Source organism: Salvelinus fontinalis, chromosome 23 (genome assembly GCF_029448725.1).
Source record: "Salvelinus fontinalis isolate EN_2023a chromosome 23, ASM2944872v1, whole genome shotgun sequence".
Taxonomy (NCBI): domain Eukaryota; kingdom Metazoa; phylum Chordata; class Actinopteri; order Salmoniformes; family Salmonidae; genus Salvelinus; species Salvelinus fontinalis.
In genome coordinates, this window is record NC_074687.1 from 25,570,893 (window position 1) to 25,590,578 (window position 19,686).

General features: G+C 44.9%; 1 protein-coding gene across 1 annotated transcript in view; it reads left to right on the forward strand.

Annotated features, from left to right (window-relative positions):
* LOC129821064 (teneurin-4) overlaps positions 1 to 19,686 on the forward strand; it is a 189,211-nt gene that overhangs the window by 46,895 nt on the left and 122,630 nt on the right. Inside the window, exons 7-10 of the mRNA XM_055878318.1 lie at positions 238 to 339; positions 538 to 714; positions 2,427 to 2,833; positions 3,072 to 3,263. Coding sequence (XP_055734293.1) covers positions 238 to 339; positions 538 to 714; positions 2,427 to 2,833; positions 3,072 to 3,263 — 878 coding nt within the window. The remainder of the gene's footprint in view (positions 1 to 237; positions 340 to 537; positions 715 to 2,426; positions 2,834 to 3,071; positions 3,264 to 19,686) is intronic.

Genomic DNA, 19,686 nt, shown 5'->3' on the forward strand with positions numbered 1-19,686 from the left:
GTCTGTTGTGGACCTCTCCTCACATCTCCACTGTCTGTTGTGGACCTCTCCTCACATCTCCACTGTCTGTTGTGGACCTCTCCTCACACCTCTACTGTCTGTTGTGGACCTCTCCTCACATCTCTACTGTCTGTTGTGGACCTCTCCTCACATCTCTACTGTCTGTTGTGGACCTCTCATCATACCTGTCAGTCCCATGGATAACTCTCTCTACGTTGTGTGTCTGTTCCTCTGTAGGTGCGTCTGGAGTGGCCCACAGACCTGGCTGTCAGTCCCATGGATAACTCTCTGTACGTCCTGGATAACAATGTGGTACTGCAGATCTCTGAGAACCACCAGGTGAGGAAACAAAACACTTAACACTGGACTGTACTATACTAGACTTTACTTGAAAATATTGTGATATGTGGTTGTGTTACCTACGTAAGTTGAATAAATTGACCTTAGTTAAATACACTGATTGTAATGCCCTCTGGATAAGAGTATTGGACCGTCTGATACATTTAAATGATTAAAATGTCAAATGTAACCCACCAGGTGCGTATCGTGGCAGGGAGGCCCATGCACTGCCAGGTACCCGGCCTGGATCACTTCCTGGTCAGCAAGGTGGCCGTCCACGCCACCCTGGTGTCTGCCAACGCTCTCGCCGTCTCTCACAATGGCATCCTGTATATCTCTGAGTCAGACGAGAAGAAGATCAACCGTGTCAGACAGGTGAGATAGAGAAACAACTTCTTACTTTTACCTGGACTTACCTGGGTCATCATACCTGGACTTATCTGGGTCATCATACCTGGACTTACCTGGGTCATCATACCTGGACTTATCTGGGTCCATCATACCTGGACTTGTCTGGGTCATCATACCTGGACTTATCTGGGTCATCATACCTGGACTTACCTGGGTCATCATACCTGGACTTATCTGGGTCCATCATACCTGGACTTGTCTGGGTCATCATACCTGGACTTACCTGGGTCCATCATACCTGGACTTGTCTGGGTCCATCATACCTGGATTTACCTGGGTCTTCATACCAGGACGTATCTGGGTCTTCATACCTGGACTTATCTGGGTCATCATACCTGGACTTACCTGGGTCATCATACCTGGACTTACCTGGGTCATCATACCTGGACTTATCTGGGTCCATCATACCTGGACTTATCTGGGTCATCATACCTGGACTTATCTGGGTCATCATACCTGGACTTACCTGGGTCATCATACCTGGACTTACCTGGGTCCATCATACCTGGACTTACCTGGGTCCATCATACCTGGACTTGTCTGGGTCATCATACCTGGACTTATCTGGGTCCATCATACCTGGATTTACCTGAGTCCATCATACCTGGACTTACCTGGGTCCATCATACCTGGACTTACCTGGGTCCATCATACCTGGACTTACCTGGGTCCATCATACCTGGATTTATCTGGGTCCATCATACCTGGATTTATCTGGGTCCATCATACCTGGATTTATCTGGGTCCATCATACCTGGACTTACCTGGGTCCATCATACCTGGACTTACCTGGGTCATCATACCTGGATTTATCTGGGTCCATCATACCTGGACTTACCTGGGTCCATCATACCTGGACTTACCTGGGTCCATCATACCTGGACTTATCTGGGTCATCATACCTGGATTTATCTGGGTCCATCATACCTGGACTTACCTGGGTCCATCATACCTGGACTTACCTGGGTCCATCATACCTGGACTTACCTGGGTCCATCATACCTGGATTTATCTGGGTCCATCATACCTGGACTTGTCTGGGTCATCATACCTGGATTTATCTGGGTCCATCATACCTGGACTTACCTGGGTCCATCATACCTGGACTTACCTGGGTCCATCATACCTGGATTTATCTGGGTCCATCATACCTGGACTTGCCTGGGTCCATCATACCTGGATTTACCTGGGTGCATCATACCTGGACTTATCTGGGTTATCATACCTGGACTTACCTGGGTCCATCATACCTGGACTTACCTGGGTCCATCATACCTGGATTTACCCAGTCTCACAAGATAACCCTTTATAATCTGTTATAATCTCCACCCAGCACAGCCAGAAGAGGACTGGCCACCCCTCATAGCCTGGTTCTTCTCTAGGTTTCTTCCTAAGTTCCTGCCTTTCTAGGGAGTTTTTCCTAGCCACCGTGCTTCTACATCTGCATTGGTTGCTGTTTGGGGGTTTTAGGTTGGATTTCTGTACAGCACTTTGATATCTCAGCTGATGTAAAAAGGGCTTTATCAATACATTAGATTGATTGATTGATTACCTAGACTACTGTTTTACTTTTTTACTTACAATGACCATGATCGTTGAGCGCGCTGTAATACTCTCTGTCCGGGACAAGACGGAGAATCTTTTACTCGCATGTAAACATTTCCTGTACATTTCAGGTGTCCACCAACGGAGAGATTTCATTGGTGGCCGGGGCGCCCAGCGGCTGTGACTGTAATAACGACGCCAACTGTGACTGTTACTCCGGCGACGATGGCTACGCGAAAGACGCCAAAGTCAACGCCCCGTCGTCATTGGCTGTCTCCCCCGATGGCGAACTCTTCATCGCCGACCTCGGCAACATCCGTATCCGTTCCGTCCGACGGAACGAGCCTTACCTGAACCCACTCGGCATGTACGAGGTCTCCTCCCCCATTAGCGATGAACTCTATCTCTTTGACTCCAATGGTAGTCACATCTATACTCAGAGTCTGACCACTGGGGATGACCTCTATAACCTGACCTACTCTGGAGAGGGAGACCTGGCCAGCATCACCGATCAGAACAACAACATAGTGACCATCAGGTGTGTGTGCTGCTTTTATCTATTCATCTATCTATGTTATTGCTACGCTAGTCTGCTATTTTACTAATTCAATTGTTATCTTAGTTTTATGTTTGTCTAGAAAACATATCGTTTTTTTTCCTTTTTCACCTTTTATTAGTTTATTTGTTAAGCACTTTGAACTTCATTTGTTGTCAGAAATATGCTATATACACTGTACATGAAGTTTGATGAATGAATTGATTGATTGATTGATCAGGAGGGATACAACGGGCATGCCTCTGTGGTTGATGGTGCCTGATGGACGGACTTTCTGGTTCACCATTGGGACCAACAACGCCCTGAAAACCATCGCTGCTCAGGGGCAGGAGTTGGCTATGATGACCTATCACGGGAGCTCCTCGTTACTGGCGACGAAGAGTAACAACAACGGATGGACCACCTTCTATGAGTAAGTAGACAACATATTTTATTTACCCCAAACACGCCTGCATCCCCAAAGCAATTTCAGTACAAATCTATGTGCCAGGCTCCCAGCTGAGTTGATTACAGACTAAGGCTTTGCAGTAGCTGCATTAGATCAAAGCTGAATTCATAATGGACATTTCTCTGACAATCCTCCCCCCAAAATGTTTTTTTTTTCTGGATTACATCATGTTACTATGGATACCGTCACTTGGCTTGCCTCAGAGCTGGAATCATTGGTGTCTGTTTCAAAGTGACACAAAAAGTTTAAGCAAGGGGGGTGGCTTTAGTTTAGTTGGCTGGTGTGTGACTAGTTTAGTTGGCTGGTGGGTGACTAATTTAGTTGGCTGGTGAGTGGGTGGGTGACTAGTTTAGTTGGCTGGTGGGTGGGTGACTAGTTTAGTTGGCTGGTGGGTGGGTGACTAGTTTAGTTGGTGGGTGGGTGACTAGTTTAGTTGGTGGGTGGGTGACTAGTTTAGTTGGCTGGTGGGGGACTAGTTTAGTTGGCTGGTGGGGGACTAGTTTAGTTGGCTGGTGGGGGACTAGTTTAGTTGGAAGGTGGGTGGCTTTAGTTTAGTTGGTTGGTTGGTGACTAGTTTAGTTGGCTGGTGGGTGACTTTAGTTTAGTTGGCTGGTGGGTGACTTTAGTTTAGTTGGAAGGTGGGTGGCTTTAGTTTAGTTGGAAGGTGGGTGACTTTAGTTTAGTTGGAAGGTGGGTGACTTTAGTTTAGTTGGAAGGTGGGTGACTTCAGTTTAGTTGGCTGGTGGGGGTGACTTTAGTTTAGTTGGAAGGTGGGTGACTTTAGTTTAGTTGGCTGATGGGTGACTTTAGTTTAGTTGGAAGGTGGGTGACTTTAGTTTAGTTGGCTGGTGGGTGACTTTAGTTTAGTTGGTTGGGGGGTGACTTTAGTTTAGTTGGTTGGTGGGGGTGACTTTAGTTTAGTTGGTTGGTGGGTGACTTTAGTTTAGTTGGCTGGTGGGTGACTTTAGTTTAGTTGGAAGGTGGGTGACTTTAGTTTAGTTGGTTGGTGGGTGACTTTAGTTTAGTTGGAAGGTGGGTGACTTTAGTTTAGTTGGTTGGTGGGTGACTTTAGTTTAGTTGGAAGGTGGGTGACTTTAGTTTAGTTGGCTGGTGGGTGACTTTAGTTTAGTTGGAAGATGGGTGACTTTAGTTTAGTTGGTTGGTGGGTGGCTTTAGTTTAGTTGGTTGGTGGGTGACTAGTTTAGTTTGCTGGTGGGTGACTAGTTTAGTTGGAAGGTGGGTGACTTTAGTTTAGTTGGTTGGTGGGTGGCTTTAGTTTAGTTGGCTGGTGGGGGACTAGTTTAGTTGGCTGGTGGGTGACTAGTTTAGTTGGTTGGTGGGTGACTTTAGTTTAGTTGGAATGTGGGTGACTTTAGTTTAGTTGGAAGGTGGGTGGCTTTAGTTTAGTTGGCTTGTGGGTGGCTTTAGTTTAGTTGGTTGGTTGGTGACTAGTTTAGTTGGCTGGTGGGTGACTTTAGTTTAGTTGGCTGGTGGGTGACTTTAGTTTAGTTGGCTGGTGGGTGACTTTAGTTTAGTTGGTTGGTGGGTGACTTTAGTTTAGTTGGAAGGTGGGTGACTTTAGTTTAGTTGGCTGGTGGGGGTGACTTTAGTTTAGTTGGAAGGTGGGTGATTTAGTTTAGTTGGCTGATGGGTGACTTTAGTTTAGTTGGAAGGTGGGTGACTTTAGTTTAGTTGGCTGGTGGGTGACTTTAGTTTAGTTGGTTGGTGGGTGACTTTAGTTTAGTTGGTTGGTGGGGGTGACTTTAGTTTAGTTGGTTGGTGGGTGACTTTAGTTTAGTTGGCTGGTGGGTGACTTTAGTTTAGTTGGAAGGTGGGTGACTTTAGTTTAGTTGGCTGGTGGGTGACTTTAGTTTAGTTGGTTGGTTGGGGACTTTAGTTTAGTTGGAAGGTGGGTGACTTTAGTATAGTTGGCTGGTGGGTGACTTTAGTTTAGTTGGCTGGTGGGTGACTTTAGTTTAGTTGGAAGGTGGGTGACTAGTTTAGTTGGTTGGTGGGTGGCTTTAGTTTAGTTGGCTGGTGGGTTACTTTAGTTTAGTTGGTTGGTGGGTGATTTTAGTTTAGTTGGAAGGTGGGTGACTTTAGTTTAGTTAGTTGGTGGGTGACTTTAGTTTAGTTGGAAGGTGGGTGACTTTAGTTTAGTTTGGAGGTGGGTGACTTTAGTTTAGTTGGCTGGTGGGTGACTTTAGTGTAGTTGGAAGGTGGGTGACTTTAGTTTAGTTGGGAGGTGGGTGACTTTAGTTTACTTGGCTGGTGGGTGACTTTAGTGTAGTTGGCTGATGGGTGACTTTAGTTTAGTTGGCTGGTGGGTGACTTTAGTTTAGTTGGCTGGTGGGTGGCTTTAGTTTAGTTGGCTGGTGGGTGACTTTAGTTTAGTTGGTTGGTGGGTGACTTTAGTTTAGTTGGCTGATGGGTGACTTTAGTTTAGTTGGCTGGTGGGTGACTTTAGTTTAGTTGGTTGGTGGGTGACTTTAGTTTAGTTGGAAGGTGGGTGACTTTAGTGTAGTTGGCTGGTGGGTGACTTTAGTTTAGTTGGCTGGTGGGTGACTTTAGTTTAGTTGGTTGGTGGGTGACTTTAGTTTAGTTGGAAGGTGGGTGACTTTAGTTTAGTTAGTTGGTGGGTGACTTTAGTTTAGTTGGAAGCTGGGAGACTTTAGTTTAGTTTGGAGGTGTGTGACTTTAGTTTAGTTGGCTGGTGGGTGACTTTAGTGTAGTTGGAAGGTGGGTGACTAGTTTAGTTGGGAGGTGGGTGACTTTAGTTTAGTTGGCTGGTGGGTGACTTTAGTGTAGTTGGCTGATGGGTGACTGTAGTTTAGTTGGCTGGTGGGTGACTTTAGTTTAGTTGGCTGGTGGGTGGCTTTAGTTTAGTTGGCTGGTGGGTGACTTTAGTTTAGTTGGTTGGTGGGTGACTTTAGTTTAGTTGGAAGGTGGTTGACTTTAGTTTAGTTGGTTGGTGGGGTTGACTTTAGTTTAGTTGGTTGGTGGGTGACTTTAGTTTAGTTGGCTGGTGGGTGACTTTAGTTTAGTTGGAAGGTGGGTGACTTTAGTTTAGTTGGTTGGTGGGTGACTTTAGTTTAGTTGGAAGGTGGGTGACTTTAGTTTAGTTGGTTGGTGGGTGACTTTAGTTTAGTTGGCTGGTGGGTGACTTTAGTTTAGTTGGAAGATGGGTGACTTTAGTTTAGTTGGTTGGTGGGTGGCTTTAGTTTAGTTGGTTGGTGGGTGACTAGTTTAGTTTGCTGGTGGGTGACTAGTTTAGTTGGAAGGTGGGTGACTTTAGTTTAGTTGGTTGGTGGGTGGCTTTAGTTTAGGTGGCTGGTGGGGGACTAGTTTAGTTGGCTGGTGGGTGACTAGTTTAGTTGGTTGGTGGGTGACTTTAGTTTAGTTGGAAGGTGGGTGACTTTATTTTAGTTGGAAGGTGGTTGGCTTTAGTTTAGTTGGCTTGTGGGTGGCTTTAGTTTAGTTGGTTGGTTGGTGACTAGTTTAGTTGGCTGGTGGGTGACTTTAGTTTAGTTGGCTGGTGGGTGACTTTAGTTTAGTTGGTTGGTGGGTGACTTTAGTTTAGTTGGTTGGTGGGTGACTTTAGTTTAGTTGGAAGGTGGGTGACTTTAGTTTAGTTGGCTGGTGGGGGTGACTTTAGTTTAGTTGGAAGGTGGGTGATTTAGTTTAGTTGGCTGATGGGTGACTTTAGTTTAGTTGGAAGGTGGGTGACTTTAGTTTAGTTGGCTGGTGGGTGACTTTAGTTTAGTTGGTTGGTGGGTGACTTTAGTTTAGTTGGTTGGTGGGGGTGACTTTAGTTTAGTTGGTTGGTGGGTGACTTTAGTTTAGTTGGCTGGTGGGTGACTTTAGTTTAGTTGGAAGGTGGGTGACTTTAGTTTAGTTGGCTGGTGGGTGACTTTAGTTTAGTTGGTTGGTTGGGGACTTTAGTTTAGTTGGAAGGTGGGTGACTTTAGTATAGTTGGCTGGTGGGTGACTTTAGTTTAGTTGGCTGGTGGGTGACTTTAGTTTAGTTGGAAGGTGGGTGACTAGTTTAGTTGGTTGGTGGGTGGCTTTAGTTTAGTTGGCTGGTGGGTTACTTTAGTTTAGTTGGTTGGTGGGTGATTTTAGTTTAGTTGGAAGGTGGGTGACTTTAGTTTAGTTAGTTGGTGGGTGACTTTAGTTTAGTTGGAAGGTGGGTGACTTTAGTTTAGTTTGGAGGTGGGTGACTTTAGTTTAGTTGGCTGGTGGGTGACTTTAGTGTAGTTGGAAGGTGGGTGACTTTAGTTTAGTTGGGAGGTGGGTGACTTTAGTTTAGTTGGCTGGTGGGTGACTTTAGTGTAGTTGGCTGATGGGTGACTTTAGTTTAGTTGGCTGGTGGGTGACTTTAGTTTAGTTGGCTGGTGGGTGGCTTTAGTTTAGTTGGCTGGTGGGTGACTTTAGTTTAGTTGGTTGGTGGGTGACTTTAGTTTAGTTGGCTGATGGGTGACTTTAGTTTAGTTGGCTGGTGGGTGACTTTAGTTTAGTTGGTTGGTGGGTGACTTTAGTTTAGTTGGAAGGTGGGTGACTTTAGTGTAGTTGGCTGGTGGGTGACTTTAGTTTAGTTGGCTGGTGGGTGACTTTAGTTTAGTTGGTTGGTGGGTGACTTTAGTTTAGTTGGAAGGTGGGTGACTTTAGTTTAGTTAGTTGGTAGGTGACTTTAGTTTAGTTGGAAGCTGGGAGACTTTAGTTTAGTTTGGAGGTGTGTGCCTTTAGTTTAGTTGGCTGGTGGGTGACTTTAGTGTAGTTGGAAGGTGGGTGACTAGTTTAGTTGGGAGGTGGGTGACTTTAGTTTAGTTGGCTGGTGGGTGACTTTAGTGTAGTTGGCTGATGGGTGACTGTAGTTTAGTTGGCTGGTGGGTGACTTTAGTTTAGTTGGCTGGTGGGTGGCTTTAGTTTAGTTGGCTGGTGGGTGACTTTAGTTTAGTTGGTTGGTGGGTGACTTTAGTTTAGTTGGAAGGTGGTTGACTTTAGTTTAGTTGGTTGGTGGGGTTGACTTTAGTTTAGTTGGTTGGTGGGTGACTTTAGTTTAGTTGGCTGGTGGGTGACTTTAGTTTAGTTGGAAGGTGGGTGACTTTAGTTTAGTTGGTTGGTGGGTGACTTTAGTTTAGTTGGAAGGTGGGTGACTTTAGTTTAGTTGGTTGGTGGGTGACTTTAGTTTAGTTGGCTGGTGGGTGACTTTAGTTTAGTTGTAAGATGGGTGACTTTAGTTTAGTTGGTTGGTGGGTGGCTTTAGTTTAGTTGGTTGGTGGGTGACTAGTTTAGTTTGCTGGTGGGTGACTAGTTTAGTTGGAAGGTGGGTGACTTTAGTTTAGTTGGTTGGTGGGTGGCTTTAGTTTAGGTGGCTGGTGGGGGACTAGTTTAGTTGGCTGGTGGGTGACTAGTTTAGTTGGTTGGTGGGTGACTTTAGTTTAGTTGGAAGGTGGGTGACTTTATTTTAGTTGGAAGGTGGTTGGCTTTAGTTTAGTTGGCTTGTGGGTGGCTTTAGTTTAGTTGGTTGGTTGGTGACTAGTTTAGTTGGCTGGTGGGTGACTTTAGTTTAGTTGGCTGGTGGGTGACTTTAGTTTAGTTGGCTGGTGGGTGACTAGTTTAGTTGGTTGGTGGGTGACTTTAGTTTAGTTGGAAGGTGGGTGACTTTATTTTAGTTGGAAGGTGGTTGGCTTTAGTTTAGTTGGCTTGTGGGTGGCTTTAGTTTAGTTGGTTGGTTGGTGACTAGTTTAGTTGGCTGGTGGGTGACTTTAGTTTAGTTGGCTGGTGGGTGACTTTAGTTTAGTTGGCTGGTGGGTGACTTTAGTTTAGTTGGTTGGTGGGTGACTTTAGTTTAGTTGGAAGGTGGGTGACTTTAGTTTAGTTGGCTGGTGGGGGTGACTTTAGTTTAGTTGGAAGGTGGGTGATTTAGTTTAGTTGGCTGATGGGTGACTTTAGTTTAGTTGGAAGGTGGGTGACTTTAGTTTAGTTGGCTGGTGGGTGACTTTAGTTTAGTTGGTTGGTGGGTGACTTTAGTTTAGTTGGTTGGTGGGGGTGACTTTAGTTTAGTTGGTTGGTGGGTGACTTTAGTTTAGTTGGAAGGTGGGTGACTTTAGTTTAGTTGGCTGGTGGGTGACTTTAGTTTAGTTGGTTGGTTGGGGACTTTAGTTTAGTTGGAAGGTGGGTGACTTTAGTATAGTTGGCTGGTGGGTGACTTTAGTTTAGTTGGCTGGTGGGTGACTAGTTTAGTTGGAAGGTGGGTGACTAGTTTAGTTGGTTGGTGGGTGGCTTTAGTTTAGTTGGCTGGTGGGTTACTTTAGTTTAGTTGGTTGGTGGGTGATTTTAGTTTAGTTGGAAGGTGGGTGACTTTAGTTTAGTTAGTTGGTGGGTGACTTTAGTTTAGTTGGAAGGTGGGTGACTTTAGTTTAGTTTGGAGGTGGGTGACTTTAGTTTAGTTGGCTGGTGGGTGACTTTAGTGTAGTTGGAAGGTGGGTGACTTTAGTTTAGTTGGGAGGTGGGTGACTTTAGTTTAGTTGGCTGGTGGGTGACTTTAGTGTAGTTGGCTGATGGGTGACTTTAGTTTAGTTGGCTGGTGGGTGACTTTAGTTTAGTTGGCTGGTGGGTGGCTTTAGTTTAGTTGGCTGGTGGGTGACTTTAGTTTAGTTGGTTGGTGGGTGACTTTAGTTTAGTTGGCTGATGGGTGACTTTAGTTTAGTTGGCTGGTGGGTGACTTTAGTTTAGTTGGTTGGTGGGTGACTTTAGTTTAGTTGGAAGGTGGGTGACTTTAGTGTAGTTGGCTGGTGGGTGACTTTAGTTTAGTTGGCTGGTGGGTGACTTTAGTTTAGTTGGTTGGTGGGTGACTTTAGTTTAGTTGGAAGGTGGGTGACTTTAGTTTAGTTAGTTGGTAGGTGACTTTAGTTTAGTTGGAAGCTGGGAGACTTTAGTTTAGTTTGGAGGTGTGTGACTTTAGTTTAGTTGGCTGGTGGGTGACTTTAGTGTAGTTGGAAGGTGGGTGACTAGTTTAGTTGGGAGGTGGGTGACTTTAGTTTAGTTGGCTGGTGGGTGACTTTAGTGTAGTTGGCTGATGGGTGACTGTAGTTTAGTTGGCTGGTGGGTGACTTTAGTTTAGTTGGCTGGTGGGTGGCTTTAGTTTAGTTGGCTGGTGGGTGACTTTAGTTTAGTTGGTTGGTGGGTGACTTTAGTTTAGTTGGAAGGTGGTTGACTTTAGTTTAGTTGGTTGGTGGGGTTGACTTTAGTTTAGTTGGTTGGTGGGTGACTTTAGTTTAGTTGGCTGGTGGGTGACTTTAGTTTAGTTGGAAGGTGGGTGACTTTAGTTTAGTTGGTTGGTGGGTGACTTTAGTTTAGTTGGAAGGTGGGTGACTTTAGTTTAGTTGGTTGGTGGGTGACTTTAGTTTAGTTGGCTGGTGGGTGACTTTAGTTTAGTTGTAAGATGGGTGACTTTAGTTTAGTTGGTTGGTGGGTGGCTTTAGTTTAGTTGGTTGGTGGGTGACTAGTTTAGTTTGCTGGTGGGTGACTAGTTTAGTTGGAAGGTGGGTGACTTTAGTTTAGTTGGTTGGTGGGTGGCTTTAGTTTAGGTGGCTGGTGGGGGACTAGTTTAGTTGGCTGGTGGGTGACTAGTTTAGTTGGTTGGTGGGTGACTTTAGTTTAGTTGGAAGGTGGGTGACTTTATTTTAGTTGGAAGGTGGTTGGCTTTAGTTTAGTTGGCTTGTGGGTGGCTTTAGTTTAGTTGGTTGGTTGGTGACTAGTTTAGTTGGCTGGTGGGTGACTTTAGTTTAGTTGGCTGGTGGGTGACTTTAGTTTAGTTGGCTGGTGGGTGACTTTAGTTTAGTTGGTTGGTGGGTGACTTTAGTTTAGTTGGAAGGTGGGTGACTTTAGTTTAGTTGGCTGGTGGGGGTGACTTTAGTTTAGTTGGAAGGTGGGTGATTTAGTTTAGTTGGCTGATGGGTGACTTTAGTTTAGTTGGAAGGTGGGTGACTTTAGTTTAGTTGGCTGGTGGGTGACTTTAGTTTAGTTGGTTGGTGGGTGACTTTAGTTTAGTTGGTTGGTGGGGGTGACTTTAGTTTAGTTGGTTGGTGGGTGACTTTAGTTTAGTTGGCTGGTGGGTGACTTTAGTTTAGTTGGAAGGTGGGTGACTTTAGTTTAGTTGGCTGGTGGGTGACTTTAGTTTAGTTGGTTGGTTGGGGACTTTAGTTTAGTTGGAAGGTGGGTGACTTTAGTATAGTTGGCTGGTGGGTGACTTTAGTTTAGTTGGAAGGTGGGTGACTTTAGTTTAGTTTGGAGGTGGGTGACTTTAGTTTAGTTGGCTGGTGGGTGACTTTAGTGTAGTTGGAAGGTGGGTGACTTTAGTTTAGTTGGGAGGTGGGTGACTTTAGTTTAGTTGGCTGGTGGGTGACTTTAGTGTAGTTGGCTGATGGGTGACTTTAGTTTAGTTGGCTGGTGGGTGACTTTAGTTTAGTTGGCTGGTGGGTGGCTTTAGTTTAGTTGGCTGGTGGGTGACTTTAGTTTAGTTGGTTGGTGGGTGACTTTAGTTTAGTTGGCTGATGGGTGACTTTAGTTTAGTTGGCTGGTGGGTGACTTTAGTTTAGTTGGTTGGTGGGTGACTTTAGTTTAGTTGGAAGGTGGGTGACTTTAGTGTAGTTGGCTGGTGGGTGACTTTAGTTTAGTTGGCTGGTGGGTGACTTTAGTTTAGTTGGTTGGTGGGTAACTTTAGTTTAGTTGGAAGGTGGGTGACTTTAGTTTAGTTAGTTGGTAGGTGACTTTAGTTTAGTTGGAAGCTGGGAGACTTTAGTTTAGTTTGGAGGTGTGTGACTTTAGTTTAGTTGGCTGGTGGGTGACTTTAGTGTAGTTGGAAGGTGGGTGACTAGTTTAGTTGGGAGGTGGGTGACTTTAGTTTAGTTGGCTGGTGGGTGACTTTAGTGTAGTTGGCTGATGGGTGACTGTAGTTTAGTTGGCTGGTGGGTGACTTTAGTTTAGTTGGCTGGTGGGTGGATTTAGTTTAGTTGGCTGGTGGGTGACTTTAGTTTAGTTGGTTGGTGGGTGACTTTAGTTTAGTTGGAAGGTGGTTGACTTTAGTTTAGTTGGTTGGTGGGGTTGACTTTAGTTTAGTTGGTTGGTGGGTGACTTTAGTTTAGTTGGCTGGTGGGTGACTTTAGTTTAGTTGGAAGGTGGGTGACTTTAGTTTAGTTGGTTGGTGGGTGACTTTAGTTTAGTTGGAAGGTGGGTGACTTTAGTTTAGTTGGTTGGTGGGTGACTTTAGTTTAGTTGGCTGGTGGGTGACTTTAGTTTAGTTGTAAGATGGGTGACTTTAGTTTAGTTGGTTGGTGGGTGGCTTTAGTTTAGTTGGTTATTGGGTGACTAGTTTAGTTTGCTGGTGGGTGACTAGTTTAGTTGGAAGGTGGGTGACTTTAGTTTAGTTGGTTGGTGGGTGGCTTTAGTTTAGGTGGCTGGTGGGGGACTAGTTTAGTTGGCTGGTGGGTGACTAGTTTAGTTGGTTGGTGGGTGACTTTAGTTTAGTTGGAAGGTGGGTGACTTTATTTTAGTTGGAAGGTGGTTGGCTTTAGTTTAGTTGGCTTGTGGGTGGCTTTAGTTTAGTTGGTTGGTTGGTGACTAGTTTAGTTGGCTGGTGGGTGACTTTAGTTTAGTTGGCTGGTGGGTGACTTTAGTTTAGTTGGCTGGTGGGTGACTTTAGTTTAGTTGGTTGGTGGGTGACTTTAGTTTAGTTGGAAGGTGGGTGACTTTAGTTTAGTTGGCTGGTGGGGGTGACTTTAGTTTAGTTGGAAGGTGGGTGATTTAGTTTAGTTGGCTGATGGGTGACTTTAGTTTAGTTGGAAGGTGGGTGACTTTAGTTTAGTTGGCTGGTGGGTGACTTTAGTTTAGTTGGTTGGTGGGTGACTTTAGTTTAGTTGGTTGGTGGGGGTGACTTTAGTTTAGTTGGTTGGTGGGTGACTTTAGTGTAGTTGGCTGATGGGTGACTGTAGTTTAGTTGGCTGGTGGGTGACTTTAGTTTAGTTGGCTGGTGGGTGGCTTTAGTTTAGTTGGCTGGTGGGTGACTTTAGTTTAGTTGGTTGGTGGGTGACTTTAGTTTAGTTGGAAGGTGGGTGACTTTAGTTTAGTTGGCTGGTGGGTGACTTTAGTTTAGTTGGTTGGTTGGGGACTTTAGTTTAGTTGGAAGGTGGGTGACTTTAGTATAGTTGGCTGGTGGGTGACTTTAGTTTAGTTGGCTGGTGGGTGACTTTAGTTTAGTTGGAAGGTGGGTGACTAGTTTAGTTGGTTGGTGGGTGGCTTTAGTTTAGTTGGCTGGTGGGTTACTTTAGTTTAGTTGGTTGGTGGGTGATTTTAGTTTAGTTGGAAGGTGGGTGACTTTAGTTTAGTTAGTTGGTGGGTGACTTTAGTTTAGTTGGAAGGTGGGTGACTTTAGTTTAGTTTGGAGGTGGGTGACTTTAGTTTAGTTGGCTGGTGGGTGACTTTAGTGTAGTTGGAAGGTGGGTGACTTTAGTTTAGTTGGGAGGTGGGTGACTTTAGTTTACTTGGCTGGTGGGTGACTTTAGTGTAGTTGGCTGATGGGTGACTTTAGTTTAGTTGGCTGGTGGGTGACTTTAGTTTAGTTGGCTGGTGGGTGGCTTTAGTTTAGTTGGCTGGTGGGTGACTTTAGTTTAGTTGGTTGGTGGGTGACTTTAGTTTAGTTGGAAGGTGGGTGACTTTAGTGTAGTTGGCTGGTGGGTGACTTTAGTTTAGTTGGCTGGTGGGTGACTTTAGTTTAGTTGGTTGGTGGGTGACTTTAGTTTAGTTGGAAGGTGGGTGACTTTAGTTTAGTTAGTTGGTGGGTGACTTTAGTTTAGTTGGAAGCTGGGAGACTTTAGTTTAGTTTGGAGGTGTGTGACTTTAGTTTAGTTGGCTGGTGGGTGACTTTAGTGTAGTTGGAAGGTGGGTGACTAGTTTAGTTGGGAGGTGGGTGACTTTAGTTTAGTTGGCTGGTGGGTGACTTTAGTGTAGTTGGCTGATGGGTGACTGTAGTTTAGTTGGCTGGTGGGTGACTTTAGTTTAGTTGGCTGGTGGGTGGCTTTAGTTTAGTTGGCTGGTGGGTGACTTTAGTTTAGTTGGTTGGTGGGTGACTTTAGTTTAGTTGGAAGGTGGTTGACTTTAGTTTAGTTGGTTGGTGGGGTTGACTTTAGTTTAGTTGGTTGGTGGGTGACTTTAGTTTAGTTGGCTGGTGGGTGACTTTAGTTTAGTTGGAAGGTGGGTGACTTTAGTTTAGTTGGTTGGTGGGTGACTTTAGTTTAGTTGGAAGGTGGGTGACTTTAGTTTAGTTGGTTGGTGGGTGACTTTAGTTTAGTTGGCTGGTGGGTGACTTTAGTTTAGTTGGAAGATGGGTGACTTTAGTTTAGTTGGTTGGTGGGTGGCTTTAGTTTAGTTGGTTGGTGGGTGACTAGTTTAGTTTGCTGGTGGGTGACTAGTTTAGTTGGAAGGTGGGTGACTTTAGTTTAGTTGGTTGGTGGGTGGCTTTAGTTTAGGTGGCTGGTGGGGGACTAGTTTAGTTGGCTGGTGGGTGACTAGTTTAGTTGGTTGGTGGGTGACTTTAGTTTAGTTGGAAGGTGGGTGACTTTATTTTAGTTGGAAGGTGGTTGGCTTTAGTTTAGTTGGCTTGTGGGTGGCTTTAGTTTAGTTGGTTGGTTGGTGACTAGTTTAGTTGGCTGGTGGGTGACTTTAGTTTAGTTGGCTGGTGGGTGACTTTAGTTTAGTTGGTTGGTGGGTGACTTTAGTTTAGTTGGTTGGTGGGTGACTTTAGTTTAGTTGGAAGGTGGGTGACTTTAGTTTAGTTGGCTGGTGGGGGTGACTTTAGTTTAGTTGGAAGGTGGGTGATTTAGTTTAGTTGGCTGATGGGTGACTTTAGTTTAGTTGGAAGGTGGGTGACTTTAGTTTAGTTGGCTGGTGGGTGACTTTAGTTTAGTTGGTTGGTGGGTGACTTTAGTTTAGTTGGTTGGTGGGTGGCTTTAGTTTAGTTGGCTGGTGGGTTACTTTAGTTTAGTTGGTTGGTGGGTGATTTTAGTTTAGTTGGAAGGTGGGTGACTTTAGTTTAGTTAGTTGGTGGGTGACTTTAGTTTAGTTGGAAGGTGGGTGACTTTAGTTTAGTTTGGAGGTGGGTGACTTTAGTTTAGTTGGCTGGTGGGTGACTTTAGTGTAGTTGGAAGGTGGGTGACTTTAGTTTAGTTGGGAGGTGGGTGACTTTAGTTTAGTTGGCTGGTGGGTGACTTTAGTGTAGTTGGCTGATGGGTGACTTTAGTTTAGTTGGCTGGTGGGTGACTTTAGTTTAGTTGGCTGGTGGGTGGCTTTAGTTTAGTTGGCTGGTGGGTGACTTTAGTTTAGTTGGTTGGTGGGTGACTTTAGTTTAGTTGGCTGATGGGTGACTTTAGTTTAGTTGGCTGGTGGGTGACTTTAGTTTAGTTGGTTGGTGGGTGACTTTAGTTTAGTTGGAAGGTGGGTGACTTTAGTGTAGTTGGCTGGTGGGTGACTTTAGTTTAGTTGGCTGGTGGGTGACTTTAGTTTAGTTGGTTGGTGGGTGACTTTAGTTTAGTTGGAAGGTGGGTGACTTTAGTTTAGTTAGTTGGTAGGTGACTTTAGTTTAGTTGGAAGCTGGGAGACTTTAGTTTAGTTTGGAGGTGTGTGCCTTTAGTTTAGTTGGCTGGTGGGTGACTTTAGTGTAGTTGGAAGGTGGGTGACTAGTTTAGTTGGGAGGTGGGTGACTTTAGTTTAGTTGGCTGGTGGGTGACTTTAGTGTAGTTGGCTGATGGGTGACTGTAGTTTAGTTGGCTGGTGGGTGACTTTAGTTTAGTTGGCTGGTGGGTGGCTTTAGTTTAGTTGGCTGGTGGGTGACTTTAGTTTAGTTGGTTGGTGGGTGACTTTAGTTTAGTTGGAAGGTGGTTGACTTTAGTTTAGTTGGTTGGTGGGGTTGACTTTAGTTTAGTTGGTTGGTGGGTGACTTTAGTTTAGTTGGCTGGTGGGTGACTTTAGTTTAGTTGGAAGGTGGGTGACTTTAGTTTAGTTGGTTGGTGGGTGACTTTAGTTTAGTTGGAAGGTGGGTGACTTTAGTTTAGTTGGTTGGTGGGTGACTTTAGTTTAGTTGGCTGGTGGGTGACTTTAGTTTAGTTGTAAGATGGGTGACTTTAGTTTAGTTGGTTGGTGGGTGGCTTTAGTTTAGTTGGTTGGTGGGTGACTTTAGTTTAGTTGGAAGGTGGGTGACTTTAGTTTAGTTAGTTGGTAGGTGACTTTAGTTTAGTTGGAAGCTGGGAGACTTTAGTTTAGTTTGGAGGTGTGTGCCTTTAGTTTAGTTGGCTGGTGGGTGACTTTAGTGTAGTTGGAAGGTGGGTGACTAGTTTAGTTGGGAGGTGGGTGACTTTAGTTTAGTTGGCTGGTGGGTGACTTTAGTGTAGTTGGCTGATGGGTGACTGTAGTTTAGTTGGCTGGTGGGTGACTTTAGTTTAGTTGGCTGGTGGGTGGCTTTAGTTTAGTTGGCTGGTGGGTGACTTTAGTTTAGTTGGTTGGTGGGTGACTTTAGTTTAGTTGGAAGGTGGTTGACTTTAGTTTAGTTGGTTGGTGGGGTTGACTTTAGTTTAGTTGGTTGGTGGGTGACTTTAGTTTAGTTGGCTGGTGGGTGACTTTAGTTTAGTTGGAAGGTGGGTGACTTTAGTTTAGTTGGTTGGTGGGTGACTTTAGTTTAGTTGGAAGGTGGGTGACTTTAGTTTAGTTGGTTGGTGGGTGACTTTAGTTTAGTTGGCTGGTGGGTGACTTTAGTTTAGTTGTAAGATGGGTGACTTTAGTTTAGTTGGTTGGTGGGTGGCTTTAGTTTAGTTGGTTGGTGGGTGACTAGTTTAGTTTGCTGGTGGGTGACTAGTTTAGTTGGAAGGTGGGTGACTTTAGTTTAGTTGGTTGGTGGGTGGCTTTAGTTTAGGTGGCTGGTGGGGGACTAGTTTAGTTGGCTGGTGGGTGACTAGTTTAGTTGGTTGGTGGGTGACTTTAGTTTAGTTGGAAGGTGGGTGACTTTATTTTAGTTGGAAGGTGGTTGGCTTTAGTTTAGTTGGCTTGTGGGTGGCTTTAGTTTAGTTGGTTGGTTGGTGACTAGTTTAGTTGGCTGGTGGGTGACTTTAGTTTAGTTGGCTGGTGGGTGACTTTAGTTTAGTTGGCTGGTGGGTGACTAGTTTAGTTGGTTGGTGGGTGACTTTAGTTTAGTTGGAAGGTGGGTGACTTTATTTTAGTTGGAAGGTGGTTGGCTTTAGTTTAGTTGGCTTGTGGGTGGCTTTAGTTTAGTTGGTTGGTTGGTGACTAGTTTAGTTGGCTGGTGGGTGACTTTAGTTTAGTTGGCTGGTGGGTGACTTTAGTTTAGTTGGCTGGTGGGTGACTTTAGTTTAGTTGGTTGGTGGGTGACTTTAGTTTAGTTGGAAGGTGGGTGACTTTAGTTTAGTTGGCTGGTGGGGGTGACTTTAGTTTAGTTGGACGGTGGGTGATTTAGTTTAGTTGGCTGATGGGTGACTTTAGTTTAGTTGGAAGGTGGGTGACTTTAGTTTAGTTGGCTGGTGGGTGACTTTAGTTTAGTTGGAAGGTGGGTGACTTTAGTTTAGTTAGTTGGTGGGTGACTTTAGTTTAGTTGGAAGGTGGGTGACTTTAGTTTAGTTTGGAGGTGGGTGACTTTAGTTTAGTTGGCTGGTGGGTGACTTTAGTGTAGTTGGAAGGTGGGTGACTTTAGTTTAGTTGGGAGGTGGGTGACTTTAGTTTACTTGGCTGGTGGGTGACTTTAGTGTAGTTGGCTGATGGGTGACTTTAGTTTAGTTGGCTGGTGGGTGACTTTAGTTTAGTTGGCTGGTGGGTGGCTTTAGTTTAGTTGGCTGGTGGGTGACTTTAGTTTAGTTGGTTGGTGGGTGACTTTAGTTTAGTTGGCTGATGGGTGACTTTAGTTTAGTTGGCTGGTGGGTGACTTTAGTTTAGTTGGTTGGTGGGTGACTTTAGTTTAGTTGGAAGGTGGGTGACTTTAGTGTAGTTGGCTGGTGGGTGACTTTAGTTTAGTTGGCTGGTGGGTGACTTTAGTTTAGTTGGTTGGTGGGTGACTTTAGTTTAGTTGGAAGGTGGGTGACTTTAGTTTAGTTAGTTGGTGGGTGACTTTAGTTTAGTTGGAAGCTGGGAGACTTTAGTTTAGTTTGGAGGTGTGTGACTTTAGTTTAGTTGGCTGGTGGGTGACTTTAGTGTAGTTGGAAGGTGGGTGACTAGTTTAGTTGGGAGGTGGGTGACTTTAGTTTAGTTGGCTGGTGGGTGACTTTAGTGTAGTTGGCTGATGGGTGACTGTAGTTTAGTTGGCTGGTGGGTGACTTTAGTTTAGTTGGTTGGTGGGTGGCTTTAGTTTAGTTGGCTGGTGGGTGACTTTAGTTTAGTTGGTTGGTGGGTGACTTTAGTTTAGTTGGAAGGTGGTTGACTTTAGTTTAGTAGGTTGGTGGGGTTGACTTTAGTTTAGTTGGTTGGTGGGTGACTTTAGTTTAGTTGGCTGGTGGGTGACTTTAGTTTAGTTGGAAGGTGGGTGACTTTAGTTTAGTTGGTTGGTGGGTGACTTTAGTTTAGTTGGAAGGTGGGTGACTTTAGTTTAGTTGGTTGGTGGGTGACTTTAGTTTAGTTGGCTGGTGGGTGACTTTAGTTTAGTTGGAAGATGGGTGACTTTAGTTTAGTTGGTTGGTGGGTGGCTTTAGTTTAGTTGGTTGGTGGGTGACTAGTTTAGTTTGCTGGTGGGTGACTAGTTTAGTTGGAAGGTGGGTGACTTTAGTTTAGTTGGTTGGTGGGTGGCTTTAGTTTAGGTGGCTGGTGGGGGACTAGTTTAGTTGGCTGGTGGGTGACTAGTTTAGTTGGTTGGTGGGTGACTTTAGTTTAGTTGGAAGGTGGGTGACTTTATTTTAGTTGGAAGGTGGTTGGCTTTAGTTTAGTTGGCTTGTGGGTGGCTTTAGTTTAGTTGGTTGGTTGGTGACTAGTTTAGTTGGCTGGTGGGTGACTTTAGTTTAGTTGGCTGGTGGGTGACTTTAGTTTAGTTGGTTGGTGGGTGACTTTAGTTGGTTGGTGGGTGACTTTAGTTTAGTTGGAAGGTGGGTGACTTTAGTTTAGTTGGCTGGTGGGGGTGACTTTAGTTTAGTTGGAAGGTGGGTGATTTAGTTTAGTTGGCTGATGGGTGACTTTAGTTTAGTTGGAAGGTGGGTGACTTTAGTTTAGTTGGCTGGTGGGTGACTTTAGTTTAGTTGGTTGGTGGGTGACTTTAGTTTAGTTGGTTGGTGGGTGGCTTTAGTTTAGTTGGCTGGTGGGTTACTTTAGTTTAGTTGGTTGGTGGGTGATTTTAGTTTAGTTG